Source organism: Embiotoca jacksoni, unplaced genomic scaffold (assembly GCF_022577435.1).
Source record: "Embiotoca jacksoni isolate LCO1_2020_lvr unplaced genomic scaffold, fEmbJac1.0.p SCAF_17, whole genome shotgun sequence".
Lineage (NCBI taxonomy): Eukaryota > Metazoa > Chordata > Actinopteri > Embiotocidae > Embiotoca > Embiotoca jacksoni.
The window spans coordinates 13272857-13290763 of record NW_027185307.1 but is presented as its reverse complement, the minus strand read 5'-3'; the positions used below and the strand labels follow the sequence as shown (position 1 = coordinate 13290763).

Genomic DNA, 17907 nt, shown 5'->3' with positions numbered 1-17907 from the left:
AGGTATTACATCCAACATTGCAGTCTTTTCCCTTTCTCGGATACAAAGCCCTTGTTCACACCTGCTCAGCAGTGAAAATCTCAACAATACGGCTGGCTGCACGAGAGATTCGCATTCACCAATCAAACATCCCCTCCCCCCCCCTCCCCCACACACCCCTCTCCCACTCCCTCCTCCACTCCTCCCCCCCCCCCCCATCTGCTTCGCCAAAACCGTCCCGATCGTCCATTAACCAGCCTTCACAAACTGGCGCATGTTGAAGCGAGGAACTGGAAATGTAACGGAACAACGTCTACATTGACAGCCAAGGAGGAGAAATGTCATTCGAGAAAGTGGTGCAACCCTCCCCTCCCCCCCCCCCTCCCCCAACTCATCCTCAGGTTTGACTGGCTTTGGTAGCACCATACGCGGTGGTAGGAAGTCCTCCTCTTCAGCATGCCTTATTTACAGAAACGAACGGGTCGAGAGGAGCAGATTTCAGTTCAACAATTTGATAAATACTACATTCAGAAAAAGGCTTTACAGCTCGGTTACATCGTACAACATCAGAATCTGAAAGAATTCAGGCCAGACTAAAGTGGAAAAAAATAGAACTTTTCAATGAATATAACAAAATAGACTTTTCTCCAAAGGTAAAGTAAGAAGAGTTTGTGATGGTTTGCGACGTGCCAGTCTGACCTGTTGGTGCTCGTTGAATAACTGCAGGGGTTCAGTCTGACACTGTGCACAAGTTCACATACGCAGGCTTCGTTCCAATGCTTGGAAATGCTGCTCTTTGACTTTCCTTACTAATCCCCTATTTCTCTTTCTTTCTTTTTTTTTTTTTTTTAAATGTTTTTCACCTGATCTGAGGCCAGAGAAATTAAGACCGGGAGCTCCACTAATGTCTCCGTCAGGGTCACCGAGGGGAGGCAGCAAGGAAGGAAAAGAAGGAGCATTGTCTTTTGTATTTGGAAGTAGCCGTTTTTAGCTCATAGGATCATTCAGAGGTCAGTTAACGGACACCCGCCCCAACCAGACTAGATTGATTTAAAATAGAGCGTAATATTAGCAGTCGAGGAGACGGAAAACGCACAGCGGGACTAGGATCCCAGTTCGTTCAGAGCTCCTTTCACTTTGGCTTGAAGCGCCGGATCGCCCGCCTCCTAGTCCCTATCTCCCTCCAAAGTAACGAGGCCACTTCTCTCAGAACTGACGGGAAGACTGGCAGCATTGTCCTCCGAGGTCGGGAGGGGAGGGGGGGGTCAACAGGACTCGATATTCCTCAGACCTGTATCACCCCACAGCCCAACCCCTGACAACGCAAGGAGACAGATTATGGTCCGCTGGAGCTGCTGGATCACAAACACACGCGCACACACACACGCACACACACACACGCACACACCCAGAGGCCATGCAACTCATACCCGATGTACGAAAACACAGCTCCCGGATCAACGCACTGATATTTGAGGTTACGACACTCGGGGGCATTTCAGACGCTCACAGAAGGCAGAGGCAACGGAAAACAACGGTTCACAATGTTCACAGTTCATCCTGCGCGTGTGACGAATCATCAAAGCCCCGATTTTAGGTCAGGGGGGGGAAAAAAAAACAACAAAAAAAAACCCAGCGGAGGAGTGAGGCAGTGGTGTCGCCGTGATGAATGCGTCGTTTGATCTCGTCCACTTTTTTTTTTTTTTTTTTCCCCCAGCGCGCGAGCGATTTATCCTACCACCTCTTTGAAGATGTATCAACGAAGCATCACGTGTACGAGCCCGTTCCCCGCAACGCATCCCCGCCGGAGCGGCCCGTTGTGGTGCTTCGCTGCAGGAAGAAGCCGTAGTGGAACGTGGACGTTATTGCTGTCCGAGTATTGCTTCACATCTAAAAAAAAAAATAAATAAATAAATAACTACCGTTCATTGGCTAGTTATTGCTGACGTGATCTGAAGGAACAAGGGATCGTGTTTTTGGAGACCCAAAAAAAGATGACCGACTCAGAGCAGCTGATAAGCGACGACCGCGATCAAAGCCGAGCTGTAAGAACTCAAAACTTTTCCGAAAGCAAAACACGCGCAAAAATCCACCTTTTAAAAAAAAAAAAAAAAACTGGTGACCTTCAAGTGATGATTGTAGCTCTTCCGAGCGATTCATGAGGTACACTGGTACATTGTACATAAACAAAACTGTTAGGGTCAGGATAACATCAGGAAACCATGGCTCATCCCCCCCCCCGCAGCGACCCGTGTGACCTCCAACACGGGACTCGGGAGGAACGAAACGGGGATCTGTGCTTGTTGCATGCAAATTACAGCGAAGTCTGGCGTGCACACCTGCTATTGTGGGGTTGAGCAAAAAATGATTTCATAAATATAAATATATGAAGGTTCAATTGTATAATTTGGACTTTTTGGGCTACTTATTGGATCAGGTCCCATTGGATACCTTTGAAGATGATACGTCGACTTGACTTTAAAATGACTTATCGTTCAAATTTTTGTCATTTAAAAAAAAAAAAAAAATTCAAGCAATCTGAGAAAGTGAAGGGGTATACGGTGAACTTACAGACTCCTGCAGGCCTGTATACGGTTTGGTGCCCGGGAAATGGAGGAGGGGGTTAACGGGGGAGGGGAGGGGGGGGGGTGTCTCCTGGGGCTTTTTTTTTTTTTCCTCGAGCCTCCTGACCCAACTAAGACACATTCACGCACAATCTAAAGACAAGAGAAGGAGATGATGAAAATGAGAGAGGTGAGGAGCAGGAGCAGGAGGAGGAGGAGGAGGAGAAGAAGCGGCTTGATTTCTCTCTGGGCGCCTGTTGAGGACGCAGAGCGCGGATCAGAGAGCGCCGGGGGTCTATTTATAGCCCTCCGCGGCTGTTTAGCTTTCGACGCACGTTCAGAGTGCAGCAGCAGAGCGCCGGGATGCTGCTCCAGACGGGCTTCACTGTGGAAATGCCCCGCGTGTTCAGCCGCGGTCGCTTTCTCCTCTTCCTCTTCCCCTTCCTCACCTCCTCTCTCCCTCTTCCCACTCCCCTCATCGCACACAAACTCGCGCAGCGTGGTTTTACGCGCACGCCAGCTCATAATTCCTCCCTCCCTACTTGAAGGAAAAGGAGCACGTGTCGACCGAGAGGCTCCGAGTGCCGTTGAGCGGACGCGCGTTCTTGCGCACGGCCGCCGCCCGGCGACGCGTGACGCGCTCGGCGGCGCTCTGCAGAAATGAGGAAAGGGCGTGGCATTGGCTGAAAGGGAGGGGGCGGGATGCAGCCGGCGTCGTGGCCTCTTAGCGGGGAAGACGGGCGAGGTGCCTTCGTGGTGGTGGCGAGTGTAACAAAGGAGGAAAAAAAAAAAAAAATCAAATTTAAAAAATAAATAAACGCCAGCTGCGAGAACTGACCGAAACCGCCTCCGCCGGTGACGTCTCCCGCCGGGGCTGAAGCCACGGCCACTTCCCCTGACATCCCCCCCCCCCCCTCCCCCGCCGCCGCTCTCTTTTCGAGGAGCCACAGCTGACCCAGGTCGCCTCTCTCTCGCCCGCCCGGGTCCGCTCGGTCAGACGTCGCTCGGGGTCCGCGCACGCTGGGCCACGCCGGCGGGCACGCAGCCGCAGCACACCAGCCACAGAGCCTTCTGGATCTCCTGGTTCCTGAAGGCGTAGATGACCGGGTTGATGACCGAGTTGTAGGTGGCGGGCACCAGCGTGGCGTAGGTGTAGAGCGGAGGGTAGGTGTAGTCCGCGATCAGCGAGTAGACGGTGAAGGGCATCCAGCAGGCGGCGAAGGTCCCCAGGATGATGGCCAGCGTGGACACGCCCTTCCGCGTCGTGACGTAGTGGGGCGTGGCGGCCAGGAAGTGGTGCTGCAGGGCGATCTGGTGGGCGTGTCGCATCACGATCTTGCAGATCTGCACGTAGAGCTGCAGCATGAGGCCGAAGAGCAGCAGGAAGGAGACGGACAGCACGGCGACGTTATTCTTCGTCAGGGGCCGCACCACGCTGCACGTGGCCTCCTCCGCCAGGCAGTTGACCCCCGTGACCGGCAGCAGGCCGAGGCACAGGGAGAGGCCCCACAGCAGCACGAGCATGGTGTAGGTGAAGGCCGCCGTCCGCTCGGAGTTGTAGGTGAGGGCGTAGTACAGCGAAAGGTAGCGGTCGATGGTGATGGCCAGCAAGCTGAACACGGAGGCGGAGAAGGAGGCCACCACCAGGCCCACGGTCAGCAGCTGGGCCGAGTCGGAGTGGAGCAAGTAGGCACAGGTGAAGTGAAGCACGAGGCCCAGGCCGGCCAGCAGGTCGGCCAGCGCCAGGCTGCCGATCAGCAGGAACATGGGGGCCCTGAGCGCCGGGTTCTGCCAGATCACCAGCACCACCAGGGCGTTCTCGCAGGCTATCAGGGTTCCCGACGAGCACAGCACGATGTCCCAGGGGTTGACCAGCAGCGGCAGCTGGCTGGGCGGCAGAGAGTCCTCCGGCGCCAGCGTCCCCGGGCCGGTGCTGTTGTCCATCGGTCCGCCGCCTCCGCTGGCCCACGCTGTGGGGTCAGGAGTCGGCCAGCTGGGGGTGACCGGTGGCTCTTCACTCATTGTGCCCCCCGTCTGAAATTGACACACACACACACACACACACACATAAAAACACTGCTCACACTGATGGTAGGGCACACTTTACTGGGCAAAAAAAAAAAAAAAGGCACGAGAAGTATCTGAAAGTGCATCTTTTGCGGGTTTTCAGCGGCGGAAGACAAAAACAAGGCCCGTTTCCCCTCCTGTCTGACCACTGTACTGCGTCCAGGTCTGGAGTTGTGCTGTTTTTTTTTAGGACACGCGTGTTACTCATTCCACAAACAGTCAAGGTTACACTGCGCATGTGGTACAGTTTGGAGGCCTACGAGAGCACATTATGCAGGAGCACGCACAAATGTTAATGTCGCTGTTGCGCAACTTCCAACTAAAAACCTCGAGCTGGATAAAAAAAAAAAATAAAAAAAGTCATCTGGTTAATTCTCATTCTCTTTTGAAATCATAAAATTGCAGCAGAAATGTAATGCACGGTTCTGCTGCTGCTGCTCCATACGGTTAACAGGTAAGTGTTTTCCTCTGGGATTTAAACCCAAAGCCATTTATAACCGAGGCCTGGGGAGGGGAGGTGGGGGGGGGGGGGGACCCCGCATGTAAAGAGCTCTGAGCGCTGTGGACACGGAAGGAATGCAAGAGGATATAACAAGAAAACCACAACGTGCTTTCGCAGCAGATTTCGGGGCCACAACAGCCGATATCGATCACCTTCCACCGGGGACGGCAAGGAGTCTCTGCAGCTGCCGGCGACCGAAGTGCCGCTTGTCTAGTCTCCACGGCACGAGATGCGCACCCGTCGTGGAAAATAAAGGCCGCTTCTCTACATGCATCTCACGCCGGTGCTGCTGTAACTCCCCCCCACCCCTCCCCCCCACTCGTGCACCTTGCACGGGAGAAACACAGCGGCTGCTCCACGTCAGCAAAAGGATGCCAGAAGGAGGTGGAGGGGAGGGAAAAAAAACACACACACACACACAAAAAAAATCCGGCTGCATTTTTCCAATGCAAGTCAAGGATGCTCATTCAATAATCCCGTTCCCTCCCAGCCTACCTTGACTCTGTGAGGCGACACTCCCCGTCTAGATGGAAGAACGACAGCCTTGTACTTCCATGTTACTGATAAGGGCGATGCAGCGCCGGCGGACAGAGACGCAGCTCGCGGGAGTATAAGGAGGAGGAGGAGGAGGAGGAGGAAGAGGAGGAGGGGGGGGGTGATGGAAGAAGAAGAAGAAGAAGGAGGAGGAGAAGAAGAAGAAAAGAGCGCGGAGCGGCTCTGCCGTTAACGGCGCATCGCCGTGGACTGCGGCTGTGCGGGGAGCAGCGAGAGGAGCAGCGGCGGAAGAGAAGACGAGGAGGTGTGTGTGTGTGCGCGCGTTTGAGGAGGAGAGGAGGGGTGGGTGTGTGTGTGTGTGTGTGTGTGTGTGTGTGGGAGGGGGGGTGGGTCGATGATGAAGGAGGAGTCCCAAATGGGCCAGACTGCCAGAGACCGGGTTGAACTCCGTTAAAAGAGCTCGGATGTCTCGTCCGTGTTGTCTCGAGGACAAAGTCAGGTGTGAGTGTGTCCAGGTGTCCGCGCTTTAACAGTCAAACGCGTCTCTCCTCATCTAATAAGGTTTATTACGGTCCGCGTGACCACGCGTGCTCCGGTGCACATAATCTGCGGCCTTTTTTTGTTGTTGTTGTTGTTAAGTTTCAGCGATGTTTTGTTTTTGTTTTGCGGCCTGACTCTTGTTTCAGATCTGAAGATGCTGGACGCAGAGACTCGCTCTCCTCCTGCGACGCCCTGCTATTCCTGTCCCGTCTGCGCTATTAACAGCAACCCTGATGTGTGCCACCAACCTGCTCCTCCCCTCCCTCCTCCCGTTTCTCCCACTCCCGTGTCCTCCATCTTCTCTTGTCGTGTCTCCCGCAGCGCTGCCTCCGGCGCACCTCGGCTGACCGGCTGACCTGCATCAGACCGCCGTCAGCTGACCGAGCAGCGCGTCGGCTTGTGCGCGTTTTTTTTTTTTTTTTTTTTTTTTTTTCCCAAAGCACCTGCGTTTATGGCTCTCCATGGATTAAAACCAGCTCCTGTTGCAGTGGGAAAGCGGGAGTACCAGGTAGCACCGCTAAGGGGCGACGTTGAGGCCCCCCCCCCGCCCCCACCCCCCGTGAGTCATCAGTGCGCACCTGTGGGACCCAGAAAAGAGAGCACGCCCTGCTGCTTCAATCTTACTGGCTTTATTTCTTTTTCTTTAAAACAGAAAATGATCGTTTCACAACAGGCCTTTTCAAGCAAACCCTCACATTAAGCTTGCCAACACCTACAAAACAGTATCAAAAGTGCACCATAGTGTTAATACATCTTCTCAAGGTCTAACATTTTCCAATGATAATATTATCTTGTAATATTTATACAAATACCATTCTGTACACTGTAGAAATACACAGCCCAGTAAGTGGGACACCCAACCCCCCCCCCCCCCCACCACTACCCCCACCCCCAATCCGTCCTACCTCCCTCCCTCCCTCATAGCCATGATCAAAAACATGATCCACTGGCAGTACATCTCAGTTCAGAGTGACATTGTGGGGGGGGGGGGGGGAGAGGTTAAGACACCCGGCCAATATTACATCATATGAATTATTAAATACCCATTCACCCCACACCCAAAAGCAAAAACTAGAACGCCACTCATACAACCGACCAACGTCTGTACAACCCTCATTCGACGTCTTTAAAAACAATCAGTTTTCATTCACTGTCGTCTCATTGTCCTGGCGGCGGCGGCAGCAGCGGCGGCAGCAGCGGATGGGGGGGGGGGGGGGGGGTGAGGGCGGGGGGTTGGAGGGGACATGGAGGCCAGCAGGGTGAGCTGGTCGGTATAAGGGGGGTGGGGGGGGGGGGGGGGGGGGACTTCCAGGGCTGAGCTGCAGCGCCAAGTGCGTAAAAGCACAGGTCTGAATTGCGAGCTGCGCGGGGCAGCATTGGGCTGCTGTGGTGCGTTTACAGTCTCCCCACAAAGAGGGAACAGAGCGCGTCTCCTGGTTTCCGTGGCGAAGCACAGTTAGTCTCTGGACTGGTAAAACAGGATGTAGCCCGACTCCGAGTTCTTGGAAATCTCAGAAGTGAGACCGTAGAATTCTTCTATGGCCTGGGCGTCAATTTTCTACGAGAGTAGAAACGGAGAGCAGGGTTAGAAAAAACAAACAAACAAAAAACGGAAGCGTTCAAAAATAAATGCTCGCTGTGAACACTAAATCAGACGTAGGTCGACACGCACTCACCTCTACAATATCATCATCAAACAGCAACCAGAAGTCGTGACTTTTAACGATGGCAATGTAGTGACCTCTGTTTGGACCGCTGTAGAGAAATAAGGACGTTATTAGCCACGCGGTCAACTTTAACCTCGACCACCCGAAATTTAAAGGCTCCGCGCACCCAACTTGTGTCCCCACAGGCCACTTCTGAGGACCACGTGGACGCGTGAAGACACGTTCACCTCAGAAGAAATCAATATAAGGGGCTCATTAATATGGCTCTTGGCCAAAAAAAAAAAAAAAGAGGAGGACCCAGTTGAACATCATTATTGTGCATCGTTATTTAATTCAACGTCGCAATACGTCTCCCTGCTCGGTCTTCAACCCAGGCCGACAGGAGTTCGGCTCGGAGGGAGACTTCGGACATCATTTACATCTGCAGGACTCCCCGCTCCAGACAGGTTTGACCTTTTAATATATTCTCCGTACTCTATTATTCCTCTCGTAGAGTCACGGAGGGCTGCGGTCTGTTTCATGCACTCGCCGCGAAGCAGGGAAACACTTTTAATAAACACAGGCAGTCTAACTCCCACTGACACGGAGAAGCAATGCTGATAGGAAAAAAAAAAAAAAAAAAAGTGTGGCGGAGCCGCGCGATGTCGGTCTGCGTTTTGTCCCGCGAGACGGGATTCAGATTGCGATGTGCCGTCGCCGAGGGGGCTCAAAACGCATTTTTTTTTTTATTATTAGAAACGACAAAAATTTGCCCGCAGTGTCTTCCGGGGTTGCCGTGGCAACGGTCGGAGGCGTTACGCCCTCCGGGGGCCGCGCGGTTCACCTACACACCTCCCGCAGTGCACCACCACGGCGACCAGGTCGTACAACCTCTCGGGGTTGGTGGCGTCCCCGGAGGTGTTGAAGAGGCGCAGTTCCAGGGGGAAGACGACGCGATAGGACAGCTTGGTGTAGCGCTGCAGCTGCTCCATGTACTTAAAGCGCTTCAGGTGCAGAGCCAGGATCATCGGCAGCTTCTTCACACGCATCCTACGTTTTAAAATAAATAAATAAATAAATAAAAATACAAGAGACACATTATTTGAATGCAAAGTACATTTTAAAATCCACACATGATGAATGAGTCTTTATGCTGACCTCTTGTGTGCCTCCTGCTTGCTTCTACATTCTTCACAGTAGTATTTGTACTCGCTGCACAGCGTCTCTGTGTTACTGAAACCTCTGACAGGACACACAAAAATAAAACATCCATATTTAACACACTGACTTCCGCTTTTGCTTCGAGGTTCGAAGAACTCCACTAATCATGGAAAAAAAAAAAAAATCATCTTTGCCCCAAACATGTCCAGCAGCCTCAAAACAAACATCACACGGAAACAATACTTTGTGGAGTATTATTTGAAACGCATGCATACAAATTTACATTTTTATAGTTGTTTACCTTTTCTAAAATTTAGACAGAATATTTTCAGCAGTGGAGAGATCCTGTTAAAAGTGGCAAAAACTTTCTCCATTTTTATCATTCTATTAACCAGAGTTACCTTTTCTTGATTTATATGGTCTTGATTTTTGTTTAATTTGGTCTTTTAGATATCTGAAGGAGTAAAAAAAAAAAAAGTCCCTTTCAATTTCCCAAATCCCAAAGGGTGGACTCTTCAGACTATTTTTTTTTTTTTTGGTCTGACCAATGGTCCAAAAGAGAAATCCAGTTTACTACAGTTTAAGACGAACACAGGCAGCACATGTTCCCCTTTGAGAGTCTGGAACCATGAAATACGAGTCGTTTTTCAAAAGAATTGCAGATCGTCGATCAGCTGCTAGTCCTGATGCAGCGGTGTTGCTTTACCTGAGGCAGTGTGTGATGGAGGTATTCTGTTCTACGTCCACAGAAAGGTCCAGAAAGTCCTCATCTTTGCTGCTTATCTGAGACGGAAAAAAAACAAAACATATAAAGACTTAGTCTGGAATAATACTGAGAACAGGTTCATGTGTTTACAGAACACAACGAGCATCACGGCAATACAAATCTTTTTTTTTTTTTTTTTTTTTTTTTTAAAAACCTGACATCAGCAGCAGAATTAATTCACTTGGATTAAAAACGTGCTCAAAAGGACCAATTGACAGATTTCAAACCTTATTTTCATCTATCCCGGAGATAGTATGAACAACGGAGACGCTTGTTGTTAATGTTCTCTTTGTCTCTGGGAAGCAGCTGCAAAATCGGTAATCTCCCAGAAACAGTCGTGTCACTTGACAAGTGTGACCAAGTCGGTGGCCGGAAGAACTTCGGTTCGAGCCAACCGAGGTCGGGTCTGGGTCGGCGTCTCTAAACACGACTGGAGATTACGTAACGGACGAGGACACATTTGACAGCGTTTTGGCCGACTCGGACATTCAGTCGTATCGACTGCGGTCGCGCCGCGAGACGATACGGTCGGCGGGAATCGTCCAGAAAGTGCGCTGCCAAAGCGACGAGTGACGGGCGGCGCCTTTGCTCAGACGGCCCTCCGAAGCCGACGGGAACTGAATCATTCTGCTGCAATGAATTTCAAGCGTGGGCGGTTTATGTTGGATGATGTTGCTGAAGCCGACGAGAGAGAGAGAGAGAGAGAGAGAGAGAGAGAGAGAGAGAGAGAGAGAGAGAGAGAGAGAGAGAGAGAGAGAGAGAGAGAGAGAGAGAGAGAGAGAGAGAGAGAGAGAGCTGGGCGTGAGTTAATATGCATGAAAGTTTTACTCCTGACCTGGCCAGAGACCTTCTTCACGATACCGAAGATAAACCGGAAAAGACGACTAAAACCAGCCTGGCTGAGGGCAGACGACCGCTCGTGAGTATTTCGTCGCTTGACACTCTTTTTTTTTTTTTTTTTTTTTTTTGTCCGAGCGATTTCCTTCGACACGTTGTGTTGTTTGTGTTTACAACAGATGCTAATTTCTCAGTATCTGTTCGGTACGAGTAGCTTCCCGATAAATAACCATCTTCTTTGGCGTCTTTTGCTCCCGGCAAACAATATCGTTAGCCTGCGTCACGTTTTATTGTTCATTGGACAAGAGGAGAGACTTTAAAAAAAAAATATAAAAAAAAAAATAAAAAAAGGGGGAACGGACACACTGAAACTCACGCACTGCATCCTGGTACATGTAGTTACTCTCTTTGTGAGACAGACAGGTTTGGTGGGTGAATAAAAATGAAAACGGCGGTGAAGCATCTCACCGTTTCACAGGTGAGACAGCGGGTCTCATTGGTGAGAGTGCCTTGGAAGATCTCGTGGACCCAGGTGGGAGCAGGCGTGGCGTTGCTGTTGTTGTTCTGGGAGTCCAACGTGCCGTTGGCGAGGCGACCGTTGGTCTTCTCCTGCTTCCTCTCCTCCTGAAGCAGATCCGCGATGGTGTTGAGCAGGTAGTTCAGGAACTCGTGGGCATCCTGCTGCATGTAGTTGTCAAACAGCTCTGAGGAATAAAAAAGGGGAGAGACTTTAGAGTTGTAATTCAGCTTTTCTACAAGTACAGCAGGTACAACAGGATGTTCTGGCTGTTTTAGTGTCTGCAGGATTGAGCGGCCGTTAAAAGTGACGGTTTCACGCGTCTACGGCTTCTTTTGAACACACCAAATCTTCCTACGTCGATCAGTTTCCTCTCACCGTTCTCCTTACGCAGCCGTGTGATGAACTTCTTGGGTGGTATGACGCCCACTTTCCTCTTCTGGTTGGCAATACTGTGGAACAGGTCCGCCAGGCAGGTGAGCAGGTTCTCCTTCCGCCGCGGCTGACTGCGGTACGCCAAGATCTTCTCCCGGAACGGCCGGCAGAAGTACAGAGCCTGCAGCACCGAGTTGCAGTAACAGGTGTTCCCAAACTAAAAATCACATGAAGCGCACGGGAGAATCAGTTGGGAGCATCTATCAGGAGGAAATGGATCCAAAAAAAAAAAGTCTGCACAGTGTATCATTCATAACTTACGTTGACCAGACCAAAGTAGTGCTCATTGACAGGAAACTGCTCAGATCCAATCTCTTTCTCCAGAGCAGAGGCATTGGCGCCCTTTAAATGCACAAAGCAAACATATCGCTTATTTTCCTCGGACAAGACAAACTCTTGATTTCACTTTCACTTTCACATCAGCACCACTAGTGCATTAGATTTCAGCAGTTTGACATTTTCAAGGTCATTATTTGCTGCAATAAAACAGGAGACTAACGAGCGCTTTAAACTCAAACACTACACATTTCCCCCCCTTACCACCTTCACTGGGTCCTTTTTTTTTTTTTTTTTTTACCATTAGAGCTAAAAGTCCGTATTATTATTATTATTATTATTCACCACCTGACAGTAAAGGTACTCTGTCCCTGTCCAGCACTTACACACATCCCAGGAAGCTTTGAAACGTAAACCTCGGCCGGGATTGGAGGAAAAAAATATATATAAATAAATAAATAAAAAATTGCATGTGTCAGCAGCACAGAAAATATTCAGAGGGTTTCTGAAGTTTGCAGAAGACACGGGGATGTATATTCCTCCTGTAGGTTGTTGTTTTTTTTAAACGGTGTGTAGACAGCAACAAACCGTGCAGTGGACATGGACATGGACATGGACATGGTCCACAACTGCGCAGCTAATGTTAAAACCATGTCGTCATTGCCTGCGTTAATAATATCTGGTAGTTTGCCAGAGGCCGAGACACCAACTTAGCTTTTCTTTTTCTCCCAATGTCCCCCCCCCCCCCTCCCCCACCCTAACCCGTACGGAGGATAAATCGTCGTCCGGTCCGAAGTCACGCAGCGTTTTTATCCAGCTGTGCTCCAGTTGTTGGCAAAGCTGCACCGCTGGTTTAGCTTTCTAGTTACCTTAGCTCGTTAGCGGCGGATCTCTGCTGCAGGCGGGTGCGCTGTCACCGTGCTGCAGCTGAGATACACACACATACACATACATATATATATATATATATATATATATATATGTATATATATATATATATGTATGTGTATGTGTGTGTAAAGCTAAATAAGTCGCCGGGCTACGAGTTGAACACGGTCAACACGGTGTTTATCAAGAAGAGAGAGGAAGGCTCGGCGAAGGACGGGAAACTGCTTAGCTAGCACAGACACCAGAATTAACGTGTATAAATCACACGGGTTTAAAATAAATAAATAAATAAATAAATAAAAAAGCCAATAACAAGGAAGTCCCGGGTTCGGTATCACCTTCCAGGTCGGACTCACCATGGTACAAAAAGAGGCAAATTTGGAGACTGTCATTAGGATTTCCATTCGACTAACGCCATCTTCCGCCGACACCGCCGCGCGCTCGAGGACTGAGCTGACTCCCCTCGTGACCGCAGGCTGGCGATTCTGCTGAGCTCGCGACGGGAAAAGGCGCAACGGGCGCGAGAGCGTTCGCTGCTTGTCGCTTCCGTCTTCGGTCAAATCGCGCTCGTGGGAAACGGTCGCTCGTCGGTATAGATACAATTCAAGTTAAGCCTTGCCTTAAATGTCGCGCATGCGCACCGCGTCAATAGTTGCGTGTGACGCGTAAGTGCCCCAACGTACAATTTTTTTATTTTTTTATTTATTTTTTTTAAACCTGTTTCTAGTGAAAAGAACTTTTTACAAATTAAATAAAAATTTAAAATAAAAACACTCAAGAATTATTATTTCCTATTTCCTAATAAACGAACCGCCGATTTATTGTTGACTTTAATAGAAACGTACATACTTACATACGGTGGTGGATCGAAACGAAGTTAAATTTGAGGTAATTGTACTTTACTTGACTATTTCCTTTTTATACAACAATACTTCTCCTCCACTAAATCTCAGAGGCAAAATATTGTAATTTTTTTTACCCCCACTACATTTGTCTAACAGCTTTAGTTCATTTTAAGATGACAGTTTTTCATATTAGATGCCCCCTTGTGTTTAAGAGAAATCGCCTACTTTTTAAGATGAATAAACTACTTTTAAACAAAACACGGATTTGCTGTAAAATGCATTGTTTTTCTGACTTTTTTTTTTTTTTAGAGCTATGTGGTTCTTACTGAGCAGAAACAATACACACATATAATGACCTTGTGGAGTATGATACATTACTGTAAATTAAACGAACCCAGAGTTGGCTACTTAAAGTTAAAATTAGCACGACCTTAAATAAATACAGCACTGAAAAAAAAAACACATTAATTCAACTGTAATATTAAAATACCTTATAATAAAACTCTGGCAGTAAGTATTTACGACAGAGTGTGTACTTTGAGACCTTAACTGCATTTATAAAAGTCTGCAAGACTTTAATTTTGAGCGGAGTATTTTCACAGTGTGGTATTCGTACTTTTCTTAAATAAAGGACATACCACTACTGTTTATTTGTTTTTATAACACGTAGGCCCACTTGTTACGCCTTTAGGCTCAGTCAATTTAGGTCAGGCAAAATCCCGGTCTGCCTGAATTGTATTTCACGAGGCGGAGTTTGAGGACCTCGGATCTCTCTTTCCGCCGTACCCGCCATCTTGTAGAGACCGGGGGTAAGATGTTCTCCGTGAAAATTATATATTTCTCCTTGAATATTGCCCACTTTGACAATTTCGTGCATATACGCAGTGCAGATATTTCCTTACACCATGTTGGGTTATTATTGGATGGAAAAAAGCGGTAGCTGAGAGTGAAATTGTCCGTTTAAAGCGAGCAGCGTGGCTCCCCATGTGGGCCTGCTCGGCTCAAGAGTCGTTTTCAGTGTCAGTATTTTCCTGAATCTCTAAATGCTGCTGAAACCCGCTGTTTTTCTTTATTCTTCTGTCCTTTACAAGACAATCTAATAACAAGAGGCCCCCGTTAACCTGCACGTAGATGTATTTCATAATACTGCCGTTAGCAGCTTTGCTAAATTGCTCTAAATCTAATAACACCGGTGTGTTTTTATTTTTTTATTTTTCTTTGCGTTGCTGACAGATAAACTTAAACTAGTTTTGTTGTAATTCACTTGGACCAGCTGTTCAGTCGCGATTAGCTCTTTTTTTTATTTAGTCAGATAAATAAATAATAATAATAAAAAAATATAAAAACCAGACTCCTATATTGACGTCTCATTTTAAACTTGATGGGTGATGTTTACATTTTAAAGGGAAATCTTCGGCCTCCGTCGTGACTCCGTTTTATTTCTCCCCAGTAATCAGGCATCATGACGAACACCAGAGGCAAGAGGAGGGGGACCAGGTACATGTTCAGCCGGCCCTTCCGCAAGCATGGTGAGTGTAATTTAAAGTTAAATCATTGAATCAGGCTGCACCGTTCAGTTAACCAGGTTTTTGTTTGTTTGTTTGTTTATAAGACCTGAACTAAGCTGTCTTTGTGTTCTGTAAAGGCCCGATCCCTCTGTCCACATACATGCGCATCTACAAGAAGGGCGACATCGTTGACATCAAGGTGGGACATAGAAAAGACTTGAATTATGTGGTTCAGTGGCGTTGACATGTGTTTAAATTAAACTACTTTGCAGAATCGAGCTTAAATATTGTTGAGTTATTTGTTAAAATGCCCAGAGTGAAATGTAAGGTTCCTTTTTTTTTTTTAATATTATAATATTAGTAAACTTAATCTTGTATCATAAAGTGCTGTAACTGGAATTTTGTTTTTTTTATCTGCCAAAGCAAATGCTAATTATTTGTGTATCAAAGTAAATATTTACCAATTCACTCAGGGAGTGGCACTCTCACCCTGTTTTGCTTCAGTTGGTTTTGTGCTGTTGTGACCTAACAGGAAAAAAGGATTAAATGGTGATTTCTGAATTTGTTATCGTTGTGACGTTGTCAAATGTGATTTCTTTCCAGGGCACAGGTACCATTCAGAAAGGAATGCCTCATAAATGCTACCACGGCAAGACAGGACGTGTCTACAATGTAACCCAACATGCTGTCGGCATCATTGTCAACAAGCAGGTCAAGTAAGTATGAAAATGGCCTTTGTGCTGTGACATAATGTGATTATGTGAACTTGTGTGTCTTTGAGCTGGCACACACCAGAGGACATAAAACTCCTCCAAAGTAAAAGCATTTAATGTTTAGTTGAATTGATTCATGAGCCAGTGAACGACTCAAAATGAAAGAAAACCAACCCGGTGTGATTTCTTGAGTCTCGGATTAGTTAAGGCTGATTATGTAAAAGATTATTGTCCCATTAAAAGATGTCCAGTTGCAATCTTAAGAAAACATTCTGAGCATCTTGAAATTTTGTCTGGAAAATAAAAACGCCGGTCTTTAGTCTCTGGTGTGTGTTTGGTCATAGACTTCATTTAGTGAGCGGGATGGTAACCCCATCTACACTTTGCCACCAGGAACCTCTCTGTCCTCAGTGGTCATTCATGTGGGGAAAAATAGCTCATCCTTAAGCAACCCAGCCTAACTTCCTGTTTCGTCCTGGGCTTGTATTGAGGAGACAACCGAGTAGTTCAGATATTAAAACAGTTTTGTTTAAAACTTTGTTCAGTTTTTTTTTTTTTTTTTTTTTTTTTATAAATGTATTTCATATGAATTCATCTTTCTGTCTCTCACAGAGGAAAGATCCTGGCCAAGAGGATTAATGTGCGCATTGAGCACGTGAAGCACTCAAAGAGCAGAGACAGTTTCTTGCAGCGCGTCAAAGCGAACGAGAGCAAGAAGCTGGAGGCCAAGCAGAAGGGCAGCTGGGTGGAGCTGAAGCGCCAGGTAACGCATCTGAAATGACTCGTTTCCTTTTATTGTGGGCAACTTCAATTGACTTTAGTGTAATGGATGAATAGGGGATCTTTCATATGTGCTGTTAAACATGTTCTGATAAGGAATTGATTATGTTCCCAAGGATGAGACCAAGTGGATTTATCCAGCCTCTCTGTGAGCACATATCAAATTAAAACCACTGAAAATCTGTTCAACAAAATGTCTGGAAAATATCAAACTTGAGGGTCAACGTGTCACCGTGTTATAATTTCTATGATGAATGCAGTTGGCCTCAATATGACTTTTGAGTCCCTGAGAATTTCTTTCTGTTGTTCTCACCTCCTCAGCCTGCTCCTCCCCGTGAGGCTCACTTTGTCAGCACCAAGAAAAACGAGCCCCAGCTGCTGGAGCCCATCCCCTACGAGTTCATGGCATAAAGTGCTCAACAAAATTAAAACAAATATTTGTACACATGCTCCCTGTCCTGTTGTCGTCTTTTCACACATTTTATAAAGTGGCATGATGGGCCGTCACTCGGTGATGATTCTCCTCCTTTGATTGCTCAAAAATGAAATCAAATGCACTTTTTATTTCACCGGCGATCTGAGAGTGAGCGGTACCCATGTCACAAGCACGCACACCTGCACACCTGCATCTGCCGGGTCCACAGAACCGAACAGATTTCCCATCAATACATGGTGTCATTGAACAGCAGTAAATAAGGCACAGTAGGTGTATTTAGATCTTTCAGTAAATGTAGTAGCACACGGAAACAATACTTTGTCAAGTGGATGTCGTGCATTAAAACAGTTCTGCAGAAACATGCCAGTGTACTGAAATTATAAAACGTAAAAGTATTGGATTTAAGTCAAAGTAACTGACTGTTGAGAGTATCCAGTCATAAATGCAAAAGTAGCTTGTTTACTGGTTTTTATACTAATTTTTAGGACTTCAACTAAGCACTATTTTTATCACTGATAAATTGGTTTGAATAAATTCAGAACAGTAACATACAGTCAGTTACGCAGACCCCAACTCGACACCTTCACAATATGTTTTATTAAATCTATAGTTAAAACCATAAAATAAGTCAATTTAAAAAAAAAAAAACGGACCAAATCTTTACATTGAAGAATTAGAAATCAATAAATTTTGAGCCTTTGCATTTAAAACAAGTTATCTAAATAATTAATTCAGTCAATCAATGTATTGAGTCAGGTAGACACCATTCGTGTTTACTGTAGAGATAAATGTAGAGGTGTTAAAAAGAATAAACTGACTTGAAATTAAACCACTAAAGTTCAAGTATCTTAAATTTAAGTACAGCTTCAATCTCAGTCGAAGTCGTATCCAATAGCTGAAAACACTTGTGTTGTCATGCAGAACCTTTAAAACTAACCCGCTAAAGCTGTTC

General features: G+C 47.1%; 3 protein-coding genes across 3 annotated transcripts; 1 reads left to right on the top strand and 2 right to left on the bottom strand.

The window, feature by feature from the left end:
• Nucleotides 1-197: 197 nt before the first annotated feature.
• gpr12 (G protein-coupled receptor 12) lies at nt 198-5693 on the bottom strand. Its single transcript, XM_069151729.1, has 2 exons — nt 5608-5693; nt 198-4577 (listed from the first exon to the last, which is right to left on the bottom strand). The coding sequence occupies exon 2, from the start codon at nt 4563-4565 to the stop codon at nt 3537-3539; it is 1029 nt and encodes a 342-aa protein (XP_069007830.1). The 5' UTR covers nt 4566-4577; nt 5608-5693; the 3' UTR covers nt 198-3536.
• Nucleotides 5694-6760: 1067 nt separating this feature from the next.
• Nucleotides 6761-13253, bottom strand: usp12a (ubiquitin specific peptidase 12a). The gene is made up of 9 exons (XM_069151730.1): nt 13030-13253; nt 11771-11851; nt 11453-11666; nt 11026-11261; nt 9661-9737; nt 8952-9035; nt 8646-8843; nt 7824-7902; nt 6761-7705 (listed from the first exon to the last, which is right to left on the bottom strand). The coding sequence occupies exons 1-9, from the start codon at nt 13075-13077 to the stop codon at nt 7604-7606; spliced, it is 1119 nt and encodes a 372-aa protein (XP_069007831.1). The 5' UTR covers nt 13078-13253; the 3' UTR covers nt 6761-7603.
• A 1017-nt stretch (nt 13254-14270) lies between these two features.
• Nucleotides 14271-16968, top strand: rpl21 (ribosomal protein L21). The gene is made up of 6 exons (XM_069151725.1): nt 14271-14327; nt 14969-15047; nt 15164-15225; nt 15630-15742; nt 16352-16502; nt 16841-16968. The coding sequence occupies exons 2-6, from the start codon at nt 14981-14983 to the stop codon at nt 16928-16930; spliced, it is 483 nt and encodes a 160-aa protein (XP_069007826.1). The 5' UTR covers nt 14271-14327; nt 14969-14980; the 3' UTR covers nt 16931-16968.
• The last annotated feature ends 939 nt before the right edge of the window (nt 16969-17907 follow it).

Coding starts and splice junctions, on each gene's coding strand:
- gpr12 (XM_069151729.1), bottom strand. CDS start 4,565: ATGAGTGAAGAGCCACCGGTCACCCCCAGCTGGCCGACTCCTGACCCC.
- usp12a (XM_069151730.1), bottom strand. CDS start 13,077: ATGGAAATCCTAATGACAGTCTCCAAATTTGCCTCTTTTTGTACCATG. Junction 11,852..13,029: donor TTGCCTCTTTTTGTACCATG/GTGAGTCCGACC, acceptor GTGCATTTAAAG/GGCGCCAATGCCTCTGCTCT. Junction 9,738..11,025: donor GCTGTCTCACCTGTGAAACG/GTGAGATGCTTC, acceptor TTTCCGTCTCAG/ATAAGCAGCAAAGATGAGGA.
- rpl21 (XM_069151725.1), top strand. CDS start 14,981: ATGACGAACACCAGAGGCAAGAGGAGGGGGACCAGGTACATGTTCAGC. Junction 15,226..15,629: donor GCGACATCGTTGACATCAAG/GTGGGACATAGA, acceptor ATTTCTTTCCAG/GGCACAGGTACCATTCAGAA. Junction 16,503..16,840: donor GGGTGGAGCTGAAGCGCCAG/GTAACGCATCTG, acceptor TCACCTCCTCAG/CCTGCTCCTCCCCGTGAGGC.